We start from the raw sequence: 20,762 nt of genomic DNA on the forward strand, positions 1-20,762 counted from the left end.
AACCAGAGGGGATAGAGGACATCAAGGAAACAAAGCCCTCAAAATGAACATGAGCAAAGCTCAGACGAACTCACAGAGACTAAAGTAACGTGCACAGGTCCTGCACTGGTCAGAAATAGGTCTTCTGCCTACATATTAAAGCTTCCAATTTACTGTTTTTATGGATTCCTGAGTGTTCAAATGAGTGGTCTCTCTCTCTCTCTCTCTCTCTCTCTCTCTCTCTCTCTCTCTCTCTTTCTTTCTCTTGTGCCTTCTCTTGGGCTCTCTTTCTTTTGTTTTGTTGTTCCATTCCAATGTGTTAGCTTTTTGTTTTATTAAGAGAGAAAGATTGAGAGTGAGACAGCAGACACACACACACACACACACACACACACACAGAGAGAGAGAGACAGGGAGAGAGAGAGAGAGAGAGAGAGAGAGAGCTCTTCATTCCAACTCCCAAAGCATATCCTTTATCCTTTCCAGATATCCTGGATTCTCCTCCCTTAGAATTTTTGGGCACATCATTGTCTGTAATATTCTGAAATGTCATATTGCGTTCCTTACAGTTAGATTTTTTTTTTGTTTAAAAAGTCATTACAATGAGTACTTAAGTCTAATATGCCAGGCTGAAAACTCACACTCTTGTTCTGAAAGCTTTTCTTGAATTATTCTTTTGATAGTTATCCTCCCTTGTTCTTTTAAACTTACTCTCTGGTTTTCTCATCATATATTTTCTTTCTTGCTACTTTGCAAAGATTTTATTATAATTTTATATTAAAATATTACCTAAAGAATTTCACCCTCATAATTATAAGTTTGGACATTAGAGGGCAAGCTCTGTCATTTGCTGCAGATTCCATTACCTGTACTAACATGTTTGCCTTTTGATGGGTCTAGTTCTCTTGATCTTTTCTTCTGTTCTCAGAATTGTTTTATAATAGCTAAAGAAACTACATTTTTTGCTAGGGATCCATCTTGGTATCTGCTTGTTTCTGATCCAAGCTCCTAAAAGACAACTTGCTGACAAGTCTAACCCCTTGAACTCTGCCCAGTGACTGTAACTTGTTCTTGCTGTGACTAACTGCTGGTTTTGGCCTCTGTAACTTGCATATGCCGACATTCACGGACGATTTTGAGGTCAACTTGATCTTGTTCTGCAGAACAGTTTTTTTGTGGTTTCTCCTTTAAAAGTCATTCTATCACCTGCCTCGGTACTGCATGCCTCTGATTTGGAATAGAGACCATGGCTCTGCTAGTGAAAGGATGAAAAATACACCCTAACTCTCCAGTGACCCCCAAGAAGTCAGAAGTTTAGAAATGCTATCTCACTCCAAAGGAGCCCCTAACTCCAGCCTCCTAGAAGCCCTAAATACCTCAAATTCCAGACCCTGCTTTCTGCCAGTAAATAGGTACAAGGTCACATTTCTTGTTCTAGAGCCTGCTCGCTATAGAGAACTAGGTGAAGGGGCGTAAGACAGGCCCTTTAGTATGTGATCCTGACTTAGTAAGATAACAGGAAATAAGATGACTAACCACTTATCTGGCTTCTGTAAACTGCTTGCGCCATAAAAAGAAAGCCCTAGTGACCTATCTTAACTGCAATTTGTCACCCCCTACCTCCCCAACCCCCCCCCCCCCCCCGCCCAGGAGCCCACGCAAATGCAGGCCTCTGATATTATAGGAAACTGATTGGTCCACTGAGCGCGGACTTAGACGATTTGAAATGACTCATCTAGAAACTATGGAGTGGCACAAATTGATTGGCCCGCACCGTGCGCTAAGGGATGACCACCGTGCGTTAAGGAATGACTGGTTTGCGATGTGCAGGCTTTGTTGTAACCCTATAAAAGCTGTCCTGATTCTGTGTTGGGGCCCACTTTCCTCTACCCGGGCATGGTGTATGAGCTTGGGCCCCAGCACACTGGAATAAAGTCTTCTTGCTGTTTGCATTAAGACCGTTTCTCGTGAGCGATTTGGGGTGTGTCGCTCTTCCTGAGCTGGAGTGTGGGGGTCCTCGCTTTGAGGGTCTTTCACTAGGAGTTCTAATACATTCAGCTAGCTATCATCTGAAATAACTCTGATAGTGGTCCCAAACTTTCTGTTTCTTCTGATTTTCTTTGGTGCTTGATTTGTGCTTTCTGTTGCTCCACCCCTCCCTCTATATTCCAGAGTGAGGAGGACTTGAAAGGCAGGCATTTTGGATGCATTGCCATCAGCCAGGTCACATCATCCCATCAGAGTCTTTAAGCCTATTCACAGATATGACTGACTTTCTCTTAGAGTAATCAGATCTTCCACCGAAGGATTCCCTAACAGAACACTTTGAGCCCTGACGTAACCTAGAAAAGTCATACAAAGGGGGTTTAGGCGTCCTGGTCAGGACGAAAGCTGTCCCTAGTGTCTCAGCTTTGGACTCTGCCCCTGTTGTACTTGATTCACATGTGTTGACCACTAAGGTTCTCCAGACTGGGAAAGAGCGATCACTGCAAACTCTGGTGGGGATTCCCATAATACACAAGTCTCCAGTTCAGCTCACAGCCAGTTGCACATGGCTCCATTGATCCTCCACATCCCAGGGTTCTTTGGTCTCAGCACTGCATATCTTCCTCTCACAGTCTGTGAGAGCTGCTTTCCTACAGCGTTTAAATCACTTTAAATCCTTCTAGTTTAAGATTTCTGGTGTGGGGGTTGGGTGTGGGGTGGAGCTTTTCTTCCCTAAATGACTCTTTTACCCAGGCTTTTAAAATGTTAATTTTGAAAGTTTAGGCGGTGTTGTACATCAGTGGGAGGAGCGGCCCTTGGGCCAGAGAGGGTTCAATGCCCCAGTGAAGGGGAATGCCAGGGTGGGAAGGCGGAAGTGGGTGGGTGGGCGACCACTTCACAGAGGCAGGGGGAGGGGGATGGGAGAGGGAGTTTCCTGAGAGGAGATCTGGAAAGGGAAGAACATTTGAAATGTAAATAAAGAAAGTATCCAATAAAAGAAAAAAAAAAGACAAAGTTTAGGCAGAGAACAACAAAACATTCAGAGGTATGTAGTTTCCAATATTTAATTTTTCCCATGGATTTTCCTGCAGCATACACCCCATGCTTTGGTGACACAGCAACAGAGCTGCTTTTCTCTGACCAAGCTAGGGGGTCATAAGCCTTAGGAGGATTTGCAATCACTTGAGGGTGAAACTAAAGCCTTTCCTTTCTTCTATACTAAACAATGATCAAAAGTCAAGAAGTGGCTCGGAAGCCCAGAGGGACTCCTTTGTATCTCTGCCTATGGAAGAAACTTGGGAATCAGATCAAACTTATGGATTCCATTATACAAAGGAAATCCACATATAATTGAACTGTGTTTAGGAAGTGAAGCTTGTGAGGAGGAGGGTTTATGCAGTAGTCCAGGGGTCCTCCCCAGGGTACCTTGCACATCGCATAATCACTTCTCTTGCCACTGGCTGTTAGGCTCTTTCAAAAGTCAGGGAATTGAAGTGGCTCCCACATAGCCAGTTTGCCCGAGCAGATACAGAGATGGTATGAAATGCCATCTGAGACTCTCACCTCTCCGACATTCCAGCTGTGCATAGCCCCCTCTCTGAAATTGCCGTTTTCACATGAATGGGCACAGACATTATGCTCAGCCCAGCATGTCTGATTCATTATTGCAGGATGAACAAAGTTGTGTGATTCTGCCTGGGGCTTCTAGAAGGAAGAGATGTTTTCTCTACATTTCATCCTTCTCAACAAGTCTGTATCCCTTGGCTTCACAAGTATTAAATTCTAAAATAAAACGGATGCCAAGGGGGAAGAAAATGGTTACGACCCTGGGCATTTTAATGAAACCTACAGCTTGCAAGTATTGACTATGCAAAGTGTCATGAAATTCTCTTTTGTAATACTAAAACCTGAGGAGTTTGGTAAATCCTGTTTGGCTTCTCTTTACTTTGTTCTTTTCCTACATAAATATATACTACATATAGTTAACAGACTAATTTTCTTTAAGCCTTGGTTGCATTAGATTGGTCTTTTATAACCACCAACACCAACCTATGATATAATTAACTTCTAACGAATGCATCTGGCTAGCTTGGAAGATCTTCCAGATAGCAGATGGAGTGGTCTCCTCACTGTCCTGCCCTGCTGCTCTTCTGTTGGGCTCTCTCCCCTTCATTCAGCTTCACTAGTTTAACATGTGGAGGGGAACGTGAAGGCCTAGGCATCTGGAAATGGTAGGACTGATGTGAAAGAATAGAAAATACAGCCTAACTCCAGCCTTCTAAGGAGCCCCAAACACTTCATATTCCAGAGCCCGTTCTTTGTGCTCTTTGTTAGAAACTAGGTAAAAGGTCACATTCCGGAGCCCACCCTTTGCTCAGAGCTAGACAAAAAGGCCTTGAATAGGTGATCCTGGCCCCACAAGGTAACTGGAAATGAGCTAAACTTATCTTGCTTCTGTAAACTGCTTGTGCCATTACCCCTATCCAAGTTCAAGCAGCTATAGACTCCAAGAAAATAGGAAACTAATTGGTCCACTGAGCGTGGGCTCTGATAATTTAAGCTGATTGGCCTAAAAACTATAGAGTGGTACAAATCGATTGTCTAGCATTTCTCGGGCTCTCCATGCTAAGAAATGATTGGTTTGTGAGTCACGGGCTTTGTTGTAAACTTATAAAAGCTGTTGCAATTCGGCACTCAGGGTCCACAGTCCTCTACCCCTGTGCAGTATTAGGCTGTGGAACCCAGAATTCTGGAATAAAGAAATCCTCATGTTATTGCATCGAGACCGTTTCTTGCGAGTGATTTGGGTGTCACCTTCTGAGGCGTGGGGTGCTGGGGCACCCTCCGTTTTGGGGGGTCTTACAGATGGAGAAGACGAGTAAGTACAAGTCTGAGTTAATTAAATGGGAATCCAAGGCTCAACTAGAGCACTCGGTGGGGGACATGGACACCTTATAGACAAAGAACTATGAAGTGACAGAAAAGGTTGGAAAAGCTAACTAGATGACAGGTATCCAACATGGGCTGGTTTAGAACACTCCTCCAATACAAAAATATCATCTTGCCTCTCAAAATCCTCCTAAAGATACAGTTCAAGGTTTCTCAGCCAAGCTTGTTTTGATTGACAGCCTGGGACAGGATAGCCTTCCTCTTACTGTTATGCTGTCAGTGGTCCTGGTCTGGGGGCCTCTGCTCACATTGGCCCTTGGTGTCAGCAGGTAGGAAAGCATGACCCTTGGAAAGAAGACATAGCCTTATGTCTTCTTATTAGCCTTCTTATTAGGCTAGGACTAATAAATGCTTCCTTCTGAGCCACCAGAAACTTCATTAATGGATATGATGGGCACCAACCTATAGTGGTGTACCTTTTTCTACATATTTTAAAAATTAATTTATTCAGAAACTCCTGAGAGTATCTCAGAATGCGATTAGGCTGGCCATCCCTGGATGCTTTAGCCAAGGTCCGTATCCCAGCACTCTCCACACTGTCAGGAGACCGGCAATAGTTCCCATTATTCAAATAGTTTTGGAGCTATAAATCTGGAAGTAAAAGGTTCATTAATCCTCTGATGTCTTCTATTTTTCTTAATCTCTGTATTATTTTCTTCCTTCCCATTAAACACAGATGCTATGCAGCTTCTGGTAGCAGGCAAAAGTTGAAAGCAAGCCCAATACAAAAAAATAATTGTTTGTTAAACATTTGCTGTGGGAGTGTGGTACTGGGTGTGGCCTATGCCTGCAGACAGTAACTACAGAAGGGAACCCTAAGAAAGAAGAAGGGGGAGGCAGAGCTGAGGCTTTTCTAAGTCTCCGCTCAGGTGGGAAATGATTGATTATAAAAAGGAAAGAATTTGGATCCATGAGATCTAAGCCAAAGAAGTAATAAGGTCCATCATTTTCTCACCAAGAATATCCAATCAATTTCACCATGCTTCAAGACATCCAGTTAACATTGCAAACTGGAGTGTGAAAAAGGGTGCTCAGACCCATTGAAGAATGCACTCCAGGGTTCATTAGGGGCACCCCAGATCTGTCATCGGCACACGGCAGCTTTCTCCTGATGGAACTTGGCAGTGCCCAATCATCTGACCCTGTATGCATAGCTGGAAATTCTGTAATATGGAGATGTCTTGATAATCATGTATTCATTGATCTGTTTAGAAAAATTGGTCTTACAGGATAAATTATGACCATTTTGTTCTCAAATCTTACTGCGTGGTTCCAATAGCAAAGGTTACATAAGGCACAGCCAGGGGCTTAAAGTGATTTATCAACAAGAGCAAGAATGCTGCCCTTGTCCATCTTACAAGGCACAGATAATATCAACTGAGTAACATACCAAATGGTTTGAGTCATACTGATATTGCTTCACATGCTTATAGGCTTCTCTTCAGCACTAGTGCCTCTCTTATGTTGTTAATTTTCTTCTTAGTGCTACACTGGTAACATTAGCTTTTAAATATCTCTCTTCACTCACTTTCCTCCATTTTAAAAGTAATCTATCTTGCTAATTAATGCCACGATCTTTCTGACATAATTAGAATCATTGGATCTATTAAGGCTTTTCTGATCACTGCCATGTTTTCAAATTATACTGATTTTGAAGACCAGACTGTGGGATTAAATTCCACTGTGCCATATTTAATATCTCACTCTTCAGAAACCCACTGACAAGTTATTTCCTTCCCTCTATATTTATCTTGTTGTGTCTTTTATAGTTTAGTTTTGGTGTTTGTTTTATGTATGTAGTAGGTTTTAGCTCTTTAAGAATTAATATCGTGTTAAATATATATTAATATCATCTATATTGTTTTAAAATTCTCTACATACTAAATTCTTAATTCACATTTGCTGAATAAATGACAGATAGCATAATAAAAGGTTTTCGAACCAAATAGCCTAGGGGGGTCCTTGGCATTTCTTAAAATTTATTAATTCAGTTTTCTCTAGAACAAGCAGAAAAACCCTTCAACTGCCTTCCCATGAGTATAGCATTGCTGGAGATTGGGAAAACATTAGCTACCTCTCTTGACGGGTTTGCTCTTCAGTGGTCTCCATGGCACATTCCAGAGAGTTCTGGAGAGACTGCAACTGATTCAAGGTCTCCTTCAACAAAAATCGAGTGACAAATTGTTCCAAATTGGAGGCTTCTTGGTAGTCCTGGGGGTACAAAACAAATGTAATTAGGAGTTAGTTTGGTAGCTTGGTAGAGACAAACATTCAGGAAAAGATTTTTTTCCCCAGGTACCCATCAGTCTCATCTAATTCTGAAAGGGAAAACAGAGAGAGTTGTTAGCTCAGAAGTCTGTGGTAGGACTCTCCACCTGGCAGAGGCCGAATTTAATAACTGATTAGATTGTACCTGCCTCATGTTTAGCAAAAAGGACAAACATTTAGCATTATTAAGTAATAGATTAAGTATTAGATTAATTAAGAATTAGACTAATTAATCGATATATATATGGGAAAAGAAGAAGTTTCGGGGAAAAATGTTAAAAAAAGTTAAAAAGTTTCAGGGAAAAATGACTTGCTTTGTTCTGTTTCGTGTAAATAATAACCACAACATCAAGTATTTTCTTTTTTCACTCACAAAACATAGTCGTGTTTCAACAAATGCTTTAATTCAGTCTAGATATATCCACTTCCCCGTTCCAGTCACTACCTGCTTCTTGGTTGACTATAATGTGAAGCCTCAGCTACATGCTAACAATGCCACAGACTTCCTTTTTGCCTGTGTCTTCCCAACTTTGTCAAGAGCCAAAATAAACCTTTACCTCTTAAATTGTCATTGTCAGATAGTCACAGTGACACAGTGGTAACTAATTCTGGTGGGAATGGTATAGTTCAATTCAGTCAATGAAAAGATTTATTTGTTTCTATCCCTAAACAAAGTGATACATAATTTTTTATGGTGCAAACACAAAACCAAGAGGAATAAAACGATGAGATGCAGCCATGAGTCATGATGTTCTGGGGACTTAGCAGGTATGGCTGCAAATCCAAACAAATGAGGTATAGTTATTTAACCCTTTGGGACCTCACCTTTCTCACTTACAAATCATGTTAAATAAGTCCAGCATGTTTTACAAACTGAAAGTATTCTATATTTCTATCGATTATAAAGTATAAAGTACTTGCTGGTGTCCTGATATAAATTACTCCACTCTTTCCAGTCCACAGAATAACATCAGAGAAAATTTTATTTACCAAATTTTCAGTCATCAGTCTTTGAAAAGTTCATTTCTTATGGCTGAAAACTCAGGAAGATTTTTTTTAATTCACCAACTAGGTAGCCTTACTTAAAAATTCAAAACTGTCTTTAAACTCCACTTAATGAAATAAGCATATAATGCAATGTCCCACGCTTACAATAGCCCTAAGAAATTGAAAAAGTTGCATCGAGTTAAAATATACAAACTACCTCAGGGGTTACTAAGAGGTTGATCTCAGAGTTACTGTTTTGCAGCCCAAGCTTCCAGAATTATTTCTTCATTGATCTGGAAATCGTATTTATGGAATAAAGGCTGCATTTGATTCTCATGCTGCAGTTGTTCCCATTTTACCAACACATGCTTTAAAAATAAAATTTATTACAATGAATACAAGACACAATTGCATTGTCAGAGATTATACCAGCTCCTCTGCATCTCAGCCTAAACTATGACTAATCCCGAGCAGGATGGCAAGTTCGCACCCATTTGCAGACAGCACTGAACAGAGAAGAAACAATACACTCAGTGAGCTATGGCCAAGGTGCTGGCATTAGGATTTTTTTCATTTAAATGCTAAATATTTGTCACTGTCATGTCAGAGCTAGAAAAAGCAGATTTTATTTTTGTTTGCTTGCTTTTTGTTGTTGTTGACTTTAGCTTCTTAGACACAGGGAATGGCAAATACATTCAAAGTGATCAAAGTAAATATTCTTACATGATATTCCCTGAGCCTTCAAGAGAGAGTATGGTACAGAGGGGGTCCTGTCTAGAGCTGACCGTAAAGCTAGACATTTAAGGAAAATTGAAACCAGACTGCTGTTGCTTTCCTACCAATGCTCCACCATAGCAATACGTGCGTTATTTTATACATACATGCATTATTTTATACGCTCTTCCACGGCACCCTGGTGACACTTGGGAAGAGCTCTAATGGAGATGGGAGAGGATATTGGACAGAAATGTTGAGAGTTTGACATTGACAAGGACAGTAAGTGAGATGAGCCTTTGGAGACTAAGATTGTAAATCAGCTACTAAGGGTTGACGGTCTGTGTGTCTCTCCTAGGTATGAGGATCGATAATTTGTCCTCTATTACAATCTTAAGCTAATTCTTGCTCATACAAAGTATTGTATTTTATGATGGCATTTTCATACTCCTGTCCCCACTGCTATTCCCTCTCCCTCCCCCTCAGTCCCTCCTTTCTGCTTTCATGCCACATATAATTCTAGTATCTTCTCTTTCTCAACCTCCCATTCCCTTGTTATTTCACTCTCTTCTATATGGTCCCCTTTCTAGCTTCATCACACACACACACACACACACACACACACACACACACACACACACAAAGTAGGGTTACCTGGTATATACCTCCTGGGCATATACCCAACTGTTTCTGAGTCCATACACCATGCAACACTATTCACAATAGTCAGGAAATAGAAGTGGTTGAGATGCTCATCAACAGATAAATGCACAGGGAATATAATACATATACACAATGGGATTTCATTCAGCCACAAGAAAAAAATGAAATTATGGTAGCACTAGATATCATTAAGTGAAAGATCTGCTAAGTTAAAGAAGACCTCGATGTGTAACATTTCTATTCATCCTCCCAGGGCGAGCTGCTCTCTTCACTGCCCTTCCTGACGTGGAACCATCCATCATTTATTTTCCCACAATCCTTTTCCCTTCTCTGTGTTCCTGGAACATATTTTCTCTACTTGGGGAATAGGATTTGACATTTTATATTGGTAATCTCTGTCAAGTCCTTAGTGGTGGTTAGGATTCTGTCTAAACTCCACACCCCAGTTACCTGGCAATAGCCCGGTCTGACCCACTATAAAATGGGCTGCTTACCGCTCCTCTCCCTCTTATTCTTTTATCCTTTTATTTTCTTGTCTTTCTCTTATCCTCTTGGGCTCTCCTCCTTTCCCCCTTCGCCCCTCTCCCTACATGGTCATGGCCGGCCACTACTTCTCTACTCTCTCCCTTTCTCTGCCTTTCTCTGCCTGTTACTCTGCCTCCTTAACTCCCCTCCCCATGTCCTAAATAAACTCTATTCTATATCATTGTGTGTCTGGTCCCTCAGGGGACAGGATGCCTCAGCATGGGCTCACTGAGGCACTCCCTTCCCCCATATGCCCAAGGAACATATTCTTACACCTATTTCTCCTTTTATAATCACAAAAGGGGTAAACATTGTATCTTTTTCATCCATTTCCTGAACCTTCAGACTATTCAAAATAGCTCCTAGCTCACTCGGGCTGGTCCAGAAATGGTTAAAGGCTATGTGACAAACAGGACACTGTATAAGGGCCTTGGGAAGCAGAAGGAATGTCTGAGCCCTGGGTGTTCTGGATGCTTGCAGTCACCAGCTGCTTCCTGTACACGTGTGGCTCCTGCTGTTTGTACACGCCACTGTCTGCTTTGCCTGGCCACATGGATCTTCTATAACGGGAAATACAGCTTTGCTCTCAGCAGACCGTTTGTCCTCATTTCAGCATTTGGACCATTTGTTAGTCTTCTCTCCTTTCTTTCCTCTGGATCCCATGCTCCGAGACTGCAGACCCAGGTGGCTCACATCCAACCTCCTTCCTTTCTCCCACATACACGCAGATGTTCCTTTGGAAGGCAGTGGCAAAGAAGCAGATGGGAAATTAAGTAGATAACAAGTTGGAAAATGTCAAAGCCTGGACCTCTCATCCTCAGCAAATGTATTGAATGTAAAGAACAAAAAGGGATCTTTGCTTTCTTGTCTCCCCAGAAGTCTGGAGTGTTGGTATTTGGCACATTTTCATTTGAGTGAAGTGCTGTGTTTGAGGAATGAAGGGAGCAACTTCCAAGCATCTATAAAGCCTGGGATAGCTAATGTACAGATACTGAGTGTCTAGATTCTTCTTTATTTTTAGACATTGTTCAGTTTTCCTGTTAGAAAGGTTATGGAGAAATGAAAACTGACAGTATTTATCAGAACCAAATAATGTTTACTCAAGTCATTGGTAATTGTCACATAGATTGAATTATTGGGTAGACATTGTGAGCCACATACACTTAAAATTTCCATTTCTGCCTTTGTTTTTTAATAATAATGATTGTTTTATTTTATTTTTAATATATATAAGAAATAAATGTAATAAACCAAATACATGGACAAAGAATATAACAATCATATGATCATCTCAATAGAAGCAAAAAAAAAGTCTTTGACAAGATTCAACGTGCCTTCTTAATAAAAGCCCTAGGACAAGTAGAACTGTAGGAAACATATTCCAACATAATAAAGGTTTTGCATGACAGACCCATGACCAATATCATCCTAAATGAATAAAATCACTAATAAGCCCCATTAAAATCTGGAATGGGAGTGGACTGCCCACTCTCCCTACTGTTTTTCAATCATATAATCCATAATGTGATTGGAGTATTAGCTGGATCAATAAGGCAAGGGAAGAGATACAAAGGAGAAAATATTAAGTTAAATTATCTTCAACTGAAGATTATATTATCTTATACCCAATGGTCCCAAAATTTGACTAGAAAAATTGTAGAAATTATCAAAAAATTTCAGCAAAGTGTTGTGATGCATAATTGACCAGTCTTAATACATATGAGTAACATGCACGCTGAGAAAGAGATCATGGACACGTTCCTCTCCCCAGTTTCTCAAATAAAACAAAATATTTAGAATATACATAACAAAATGGGTTAAAAACTTCTACAATAAAAACTTTAAATGTGTGAAGAGATTGAGAAACATACTAGAATTTGAAGACTTCCCAAAAATATGCCAGCATCTCAATTCTAGTTTTTCCCAGTGTTTGAAGCTAACTTGAAGATTGTGTTTCTTAGGGCATTGCCTGTGCAATTGCAAGATCATTTCTCAGCAAGTGAACACTGTACATTTGCATGACAGAAGAGTGGAAGGCTCAGTTATTAACCCAGTATGAGTCATCTTGGTTAAACAGAGCAGTTAGATCATCAGACTTGCTTGTTTGTATTTGCTGCATTTGAAAATCAAGTTAATGGACTCCAGTCATAATGTCCCCTTGTCGAGGACATCAGACACTATCACAGTTGGCAAGGCTACTGCTGTCTGCCTCTGAAACAAGGCTCCATCGTCCACCCTGCTCTTGTATGAGACATTTTATTTTCAAACATTGTTCAGTCTTCCTCTCTATTAGAAAGGCTACAGAGAAATGATGAGATCTGAATAATGTTTATTCAAGTCATTGATAACTGTTATATAAATTGAATCATTAGGTAAAAATTGTAAGCCATTCATATAGCTCTGGATGGAGGAAAGGGAAGGGGAAGGAGGGAGGGAGGAGGAGGAGAAAGAGGAAGAAGAAGAAGAAGAAGAAGAAGAAGAAGAAGAAGAAGAAGAAGAAGAAGAAGAAGAAGAAGAAGAGGAAGAGGAAGAGGAAGAGGAAGAGGAAGAGGAAGAGGAAGAGGAAGAGGAAGAGGAAGAGGAAGAGGAAGAGGAAGAGGAAGAAGAAGAAGAAGAAGAAGAAGAAGAAGAAGAAAGAGAGAGATATGAAAAATTCCTTGTATACACACACACACACACACACACACACACACACACATCATGTAACTTGGGTTGGGAGGTAGGAGGCATCTAGAAAACATGCCAGAAACCTGGGATGGGGAACTGCCCAGAATCAATGGGGATCACCTTAGCTGTGACTCACAGCATTGGGGATATTGAACCTAAAGAGGCATCTCCTGTAGCCAGGCAGCAACCCCAGTGGAGCAATAGGGACACCATCCCACCCTCAAAACATTTGACCCCAAATTTATCCTGTGTACAGAAATGCAGGCATGGAGGATGGAGCAGAGCCTGAGGAAACAGCGAAGCAATAACCATTCCAACTAGAGACTCATCCCATGAGCAAGCACTGATCTCTGACACTATTAATGACACTGGGTTGTGCTTGCAGACAGGAGTCTAGCAAGGCTGTTCTCAGAGAGGCTCCACTCAGCAGCTGACTCAGACAAATGCAGACACCCACAGTCAAACAGTGCATGGATTTGGAACTCCTACATAAGAGTCGGGGGAAGGATTGCAGGCCCTAAAGGGGATAGGAATTCTATAAGAAGATCAACAGAGTCAACTAACCTGTACCTTTGGGGCTCTCAGAGTCTGAATCACCAACCAAAGAGCATACACAGGCTGGACCTAGGCTCCCAGCATACACACACACACACACACATACACACACACACACACACACACACACACACACACACAGCAGATGTGCAGCTGGGTCTTCATGTGGGTCTGAACAACTGGAGTGGGGGCTATCCCAAAAGCTGTTGCCTGTCTTCTAGCTGGGCTGCCTTGCCTGGCCTCAGTGGAGAGGATGCGCCTAGCCCCACAGAGACTTGAAGTGTCAGGGTGGGAGCATACCCAATGTGTGTGTGTGGGGGGGGGGGGGGGGGCTCCAGCCGCTGAAAGGAGAAGGGGAAAGGAGAAGGGGATGGGGGGAGGTGGAGAGATTGTGGGACCAGGTGACTTGGGTGGGGGCGGCAGTGATCAGGATGTGAAGTGAATAAATTAAACGACAATAATAATAAAATAAAAAGAGGTAAACTGCACATCAAACAAAAATTAATCACACCTTTCAAAAGCCATAGTTTTATGTTAGAAAATATAAAAAAAATATTTGTTTTTAATTAAAGTTATCTAAGAATTTCAGAAAAAAAAAAGATTTCTGAGATGAAAATCTTCCTGTGCCCCAGGGTCCAATAAATGGTAAACATTTGAGAACTCTGGCATGACATTACTATGAATCCTTCTCAGGTAATCACTAATCCACTCCTATAGAGACATATGCAACATCTAAAGAGATTTAAACAGTGATGATTTAGGTTCTAAGTCTAGGTAAATCATGTCTAGACGTAAGATATGGGTTTTAGGGAGTGAATTTTTGGCTCTGTGAACAAGGGGTCATGTATCCTGCCACCAGAGTACGCAGGCAACCATAGAACCCTTTTCAATGAAAAGTCTGGCTGGATTCATAAACCACAAGAAATCGGTAGTTGGCAGAATCTGGCCAGGCCAGGACCTTGCTCACCCTGATTTCGGCATTCGGGGTCAAAGGCCTCTGCTCTCAAAACACATGACCCACAGTCTGTGAGTGGTGATGAAAGGCACTGTCAGGCCCCGCTTATCCAGCAAACGATTAGCTTGACTAAGGATTTGAAGCAAACACTGAGTTCAGAGGATTTTGCTGCCTTAGCTAGGAACCAGTAATGCCTGGAGTGCAAGCACAGTTTAGCTGATCTATTATAGATACACTGAGAAAGTAAATAAATAAAATAGACTGGGGCAACCTGCAGTGTACAAGTGATGTAACAGAAATGAAATTCAGCACAACTTCTAGTCACAATGGAACTCAAGGATGTGACGACCATAGCTAGCAGTGGCTGGTTATGCTCAGGGAATGCCAGACTGGGTAGAGCACACACAAAGGCTCCTGAAGGCGCTGGTAGCTTTTTGTTTCTTGATCTGGGGAGGCGAGGAGTCATTTCCAGAGTGTTTGCCTTAAAATCACCAGGCTCTCTGCTTGATTAGTTCTGCTTTCTTATTTTTGTTTCATCTAACAATAAAAAGGTCAAGATCTGTATGAGAACCAATCTGGCAGAGATAAGCTATCTTCATGTATTTGGACAGCTGTGGGAATAGACAGATATAGGCTGTAAAATATGGGACTTCTTGGCAGGCAGTAGGGCAAGAAAGTGTGTAAACACTTCTAAATCTGTAATTCCTATTGCTCCTCATATGCTATCTCTTCAACTACTAGCCTACATTTCTCTGAAGTGTAATACAGTACCAAATGGTGCTTTTTTTTTTTTTTAGTACAAATTCATATGTGAATTAGGCTCTACTTTCATTTGTTGATTTTACAATATTACCTTGTTTTCTGGTAAATATAATGCTGTCTACCTTACTGCTCACACATTTTTCCCTTTGGTTGTCATTTTGAGTTCACAGAACAAGGATAAGAGAAGGCTGAAGCAAACATAACCCCAAGGGCAGCAGCCTCTTCTTCGACTCCCGCTAGTCAGCACAGCGTCAGATGGATACTGCTATTTTAATCATGGCACTATAATGTCTTCAGCTTACATGTCCAAGTCACTGAATTGCCAGGCAGAAAAAAATGTGGCATTTCAAAAATGCCACATTTGATCTTTTTTTGTTTTCAAGACAAATTACGCTTCTCTTTGATCTGAATGAGTTCTGAGACAGAACAAATAATTGAGTATTAAAACACTGTGAGCATTCTTCAACACCATAGTGTGTGTGGGGGGAATAACAGATACATTTTAAGCACCTGAGAACTTGCCAAGTTTGAATCCTATTTGCTCCTGTGGCCCATCTGTGCATAGAATACTAGCGTATTTCACTAAGGTTTTATTCACAAAAATAATAATCCCAAGAATGATTAACTCCTTCAAATGATAAGCAGCCGATAATTTGGCCCAGTGGGACTTTGAACAAAACAAAATACATGGTACATTATATATATATATAATAAACTAAAGCATTATTAGTTATAAGATGTGATATTACTTTGGTCTCTTTAGATTGTACCAGTATTTAGCATGTTAACATGGAAAACAAGATTTAGAGTCAGGAAACGATTGTCCCCATATTTCACTGATAACCAGCAAGAGAGAATGGTATACAAATCCTTCATTTTCAGAGTGAGTCCTGCAGAGATGGAAAAGACTGGCGCAGGACAGAAGAACACAGGCATGCTTCACTCTGCACACTTTCAAAAGGCATCTAATTAAAACACATCTTATTGATGATTTCAGCAGACTCCTGTCTCAGGCACCAGCAGAAACAAAAGGGCCTTGGTTGTGAAGCTACCGGCCAGGGCACTGCCCCAGGAAAGCTTTCTGGGCTGTGAATAACCAACTAAAATGGGAAGAAAACATTTTCCAGATTGCAGTGGACCTTCTGTTTAAGCAGAGAGGGTAAAGAAGGAAAGGAACTTTCCCAAACACACTGCTCTGCTGTAGAGAGACTGCAGTCCTATCAACTGTGGAGGTTACTCCTGGAATAGTGACAGCTTTTAGGCAACGGTTTATCAAAATCCATGGTATATGGAGGGTCTCCAGGTCATCATATATTTGTCTAATAATTTTACTTCCTACTTTCATATTCAACACAGGCTTTCTGTGTTGAACCAAGCAACTAAAAACATTATTGCTAAAGGGCAAACCTCAGGCAAGGGTAAGTGTTATACAAGCTTCTAGTGCCTATCAACTGACTGACACCAAGTTTTAAAAATGTTTAGAATTATTAAATCAAATTTATACTATTGAAAAAAATTCAAGAAACCGACGACGACAGAAGAGTGATTCAGTTACTATATAAATAAGAAAAACCATGTGTCAAGATTGCACTTTGAGCTCCAGGCTCAGAGTGTTACAGGGAAGATGATGAGACACCGGCGAAACCTCCCCAGTAACTTGATTATTTCATACAAAGCTACTCATTTTAATCAGAGGCTTACATCTTGCTTCTTTGCCATGGCAACGGGTAGAGAATCACTTACCCAGGAGGTTAGGGTGATGATCTTCATTATGTTCAGAGAGACCCTGCTCCATGTCAGTGATTAGACCGCAAGGAACTAATTGGAGTGTTTCTACTTAGGTCTGAGTAATATTTTCTGACCTCATGGAGGATAAAATGTTAAGGCCCATGACAGACTTGACCATATTGCTTTCTGAAATTTGTGCACTGGGCACATCTAGCTTGGTTTTCATCCAGGATGAGCTGACTCTGTTTTCATCAGTACCCAGAGCTCTGGGCAGGAAAAAGTGAATGGTTTTCTTTTTTTCTTTTTTTTTTTCTTTTTTTCTTTTTTCTTCTTTTTTTTTTTTTTTGTCCCACAACAGGATGTCCTTCCGCGTCTCCTGTTTATTTTCTCTTGTTACGGGATCTGTCATACAGAGTATGGCCATTCTACTGTGGCACACTGCCATTTCACATGAGTATGAACCTTCCTATTTCAGTGTGTAAGGACCAGTGCTGTAGGATAAACTACTGATTCTCTTAAGGACATGAAGATGCTAATGCTAATAATACAAATGCAGAAACACTCATTAAGCCCCTAAAGAAAGAAAAGTGATCGATTTAATTATTGTGCGCAGAGACAATGGATCAGAACACCTTGTTTACCAACACATTGTGTATGTGTTTGTATGTTCACACGTGTCTATGTGTGCTTGTTTGTGTGCAGTCTTGAATGTATGTGCATGAGTATGTGCACAGATATGAATGAATGTGAAGAAGGGCAAAGGATGATGTTGAGTATCTTCCTCAATTCCTTTTCTATCTTCTCTTGTGGGGTGGTGGTCTCTCACTAAGCCTAGAGTTCACTGATTCAGCTAGAATGACTAGTCAGAAAACTGTAGGGATCCTTCTGTCTTTGCTTCCATAGAGCAGGAATGACAGTTACAAGCCCCTGTGTTTAGCTTTTTAACGAGGTCATTGGGACTCTGAACTCAAGTCTGTGCAACAACAACTGAGCTGTCTCCTCAGTCCTTAGCAACGCTTGCTATCACACTCATGTTCCATCTGATGCACACACATTTCATCTTTGGCCACATATTTAGATTTATCACAATATTGGTAGTGAGCATAGACACCCACTAATTATGGGTTGACTTAGTGTGAAAGAAAGCCAGTCTAGATCAAAGCAGGGCACAAGACACCCTGATAAAAGTAAAACAGTTCATATAATATTCTAAACATCGAGGATAAGATTTGAGAGTCTCACTGATCACATAGGTCCACATCTTGGTGTTGGTTTTGGTGTTTATCTCACTCTTTCTGCGCCTCTCTCTGTCTTAACATTTTGTGCCTTCCTCCAGCTCAGATAAGTCAATGTTCCATTCTATTATGCATAGTAAGTTTTTGTCCACCTCCTGTTTCATGCTAGCAATGTGTGAGGCTCATATAATGGGAATTTATTTCCAACGTCTTGTGTCATTGGAGATGTGAACTTTGGAAGGTGATCAGGAGTGTAAGGAAGCATGATGGTGAGACTTTCTTGATGAAATTAGTGACTTTACAGGAAATGCAAGCACGTATTCTGCCCAGCACCTGATTCCCTCAGCCACGTTACAGAGTGGCAAGAATGCCCTTGTCAGATGCAGGGCACTGTGCTCTTGGCTGTCCTGGGCTACAGAACAATGAGCCAAATAAACTTCTGTTCTTTAGAAGTTACTCAGGTGTGGGTCCATTGTCACAGTAAATGAAGGCAGGCGATGATAACTCGTTCAATGACCAGTACTCTTTATTCATGTTTTTAATAAAACGTTTAAAGAATAGATGCTTAAGGACTAAAAAAGTCTTTAGAGGAAAACAAAGAGTAAGCAGTCTCTGTGTATGGTCCTGTGCTGAATCGAAAGGAGAAAGTGGCTTGAGAACCAGCATTTCTCACTCTCTGCCTCCTGGTTGTGCATTTAATGTGAGCTGTTGCCTCGAGTTCCTCCCAGTTTAATGGCTGTATTCTCAAACCATGAGCCAACACAAACTCATGTTTTTTCTAAGTTGCTTTATTCAGGTACTTTATCACAGAAACAGGACAACTAACTAATACCTTCCTTAAATCATGTTCCAATATAGTAAATGAACTATGTCAGCTAGCCACATGCTTCTTCAGGAGAGAAGATTTCAGAAGATTTCCCTTCATAGTCTCTAGCTGCCCCAGTGAAGGCACATTCTCAGAGATATCCTTTACCAGTAACTAAGGCATGGTGCAGGCTCCTGCCCAGGGTCACTTCTGTGTGATGTGCACTCTTCTTATGGCCTAGTCAAATTTTCCCAGAGGACCTTCCTTCCGGCACATTACCCAGCATCCTCAGGTAGCAGGTATGCACTCCCGCTGGGAAGCTCTGCCACGCCCACGGTTCCTGGTCCCTCCCTCCTTTGCTTTCCACAGGTGTTCAGGTTCTTCCTTCTAGACATTTCTCCTGCTCATAAGTCTATCTTGGCTTCAGTGTCCCACAAGATTGGGGCAGACCTGGTACTCCATTAGCATTTGCTACATCAGGTGAAAAAAAAAAATCTCAGTTAGAATGAAACAAATGAAATATTGTGGAAGGTGAACAGAGAGTTGATGGAATTAGAGTATACCCAGGCTTTGTCTCAGGGAGTGACTTGGTGGAGTTGGGCTGAAAGATTAATGAAAATAATGATGTGTATTCTATGGAGGGCATGTGTTAAATGCTCAGAAAATAGCAGCAACTTTTATCGAGTACTATTGATTATGTAACTTAGGTATGAGATATAGAAGGCAACAAAAGATGCAAAGAATCAGGCAAGAAGAGAATCAGGCAAGAAGAGGCCAGGAATTTTGAACCGAGGAGCATGGTACACTCTGCTCAGTCAGGTTTTCCCTGGGAGCTGCTATTTCTTTGTGAAGTTATAGGACTCCTGGGGACTTTAAGTCCTAGACGTTCTTAACTGTTTTAGGCTCTCTAGATTTACAGATATTTAAGTAGTTAATATTTTTTTGGTCTCAGTGAAATGGGAGAATATTGATATCTATCCATCTTCAACTATAAAGACAAGCTATGCATTTCATTTGTACATAAGGCCCAAGTGATGGAGTATTAACAAGAGTTATCAGGGTTGTGGAGTGATCTTGAATTTCTTCCCAGTTAAAGTCATTCTCTGTTGCAGGAAGTATTTAAAAGTCGATCTGCCATCTCCCCTTCGGAGTGAAATGGCCCAGCAGAGGCCCTGTGGCCCCGCAGAGGTGGAGAGTTTGCAGGCCTAGAGACCAGCAGCTCCAGAGAGTTGGTAGCAGTGGCAGGAGCGGGGCACGGGAGCATGGTCAGAATCTGCAGAGAGTTGGCAGGTCGATCTTTTTAAATATTTCCTGCAACATTTCTCACAGGGAACAAAACAGGCTTAGCAGTCAGGTGTGTGATTTTTGAGCTTCTCTTCATTAGATTAGAAACGTTCTGTATATATGATACAATACTGAGGGCATATTTACATGCTAAGAAGAAACAAGCTAAAATTAGAAAATCTACAGAAAATTACAGAGGACTAAGAATTTAATGTTATACGATACAAACGGAGAGTTGGAACCCACACCTTTAATTTCAGTTCTTGGGAGATAAAAGCGGCTAGATCTCTGAGTTTTAAACCAGTCTGGTCTTCAGAGTTAGTTCCAGGACTGCCAGAGCTACACAGAGAAACCCTGTCTTAAAACATTAAAAGAAACCAACCCAAACTTTTGTAGTGAGAAGATAACTAACCATATCTTAATGCAACAGTCAATATAAAATAAATTATCGTTTCACCCTTAGTTTATAGAAAGTGGCTACTAATTTCTCTGAGTGTCTTAAGCTGGCAAATGGAAGCATTCCTAATCCACCGTGGTTAGCATGCCAGTGCACTTAGCAGGAACATAATTAGCTGTATCTCAAGGGTGCCATTTTTGAAAGGTTATTGAATCCATCCACATTCCCCACCCCCAGAGTCCAGGAGTTAATTTTTGCTTGACTGTGCATAGTATAATTCTGATGTTCTTTGAAATGTAACAA

At 41.1% G+C, this 20,762-nt stretch overlaps 1 protein-coding gene across 1 annotated transcript in view; it reads right to left on the bottom strand.

Annotated features, from left to right (window-relative positions):
- The window catches only part of Necab1 (N-terminal EF-hand calcium binding protein 1), a 170,702-nt gene that overhangs the window by 38,454 nt on the left and 111,486 nt on the right, over positions 1–20,762 (bottom strand). The window contains exon 6 of the mRNA XM_052176111.1: positions 6,989–7,125. Coding sequence (XP_052032071.1) covers positions 6,989–7,125 — 137 coding nt within the window. The remainder of the gene's footprint in view (positions 1–6,988; positions 7,126–20,762) is intronic.

This window comes from Apodemus sylvaticus, chromosome 3 (genome assembly GCF_947179515.1).
Source record: "Apodemus sylvaticus chromosome 3, mApoSyl1.1, whole genome shotgun sequence".
Lineage (NCBI taxonomy): Eukaryota > Metazoa > Chordata > Mammalia > Rodentia > Muridae > Apodemus > Apodemus sylvaticus.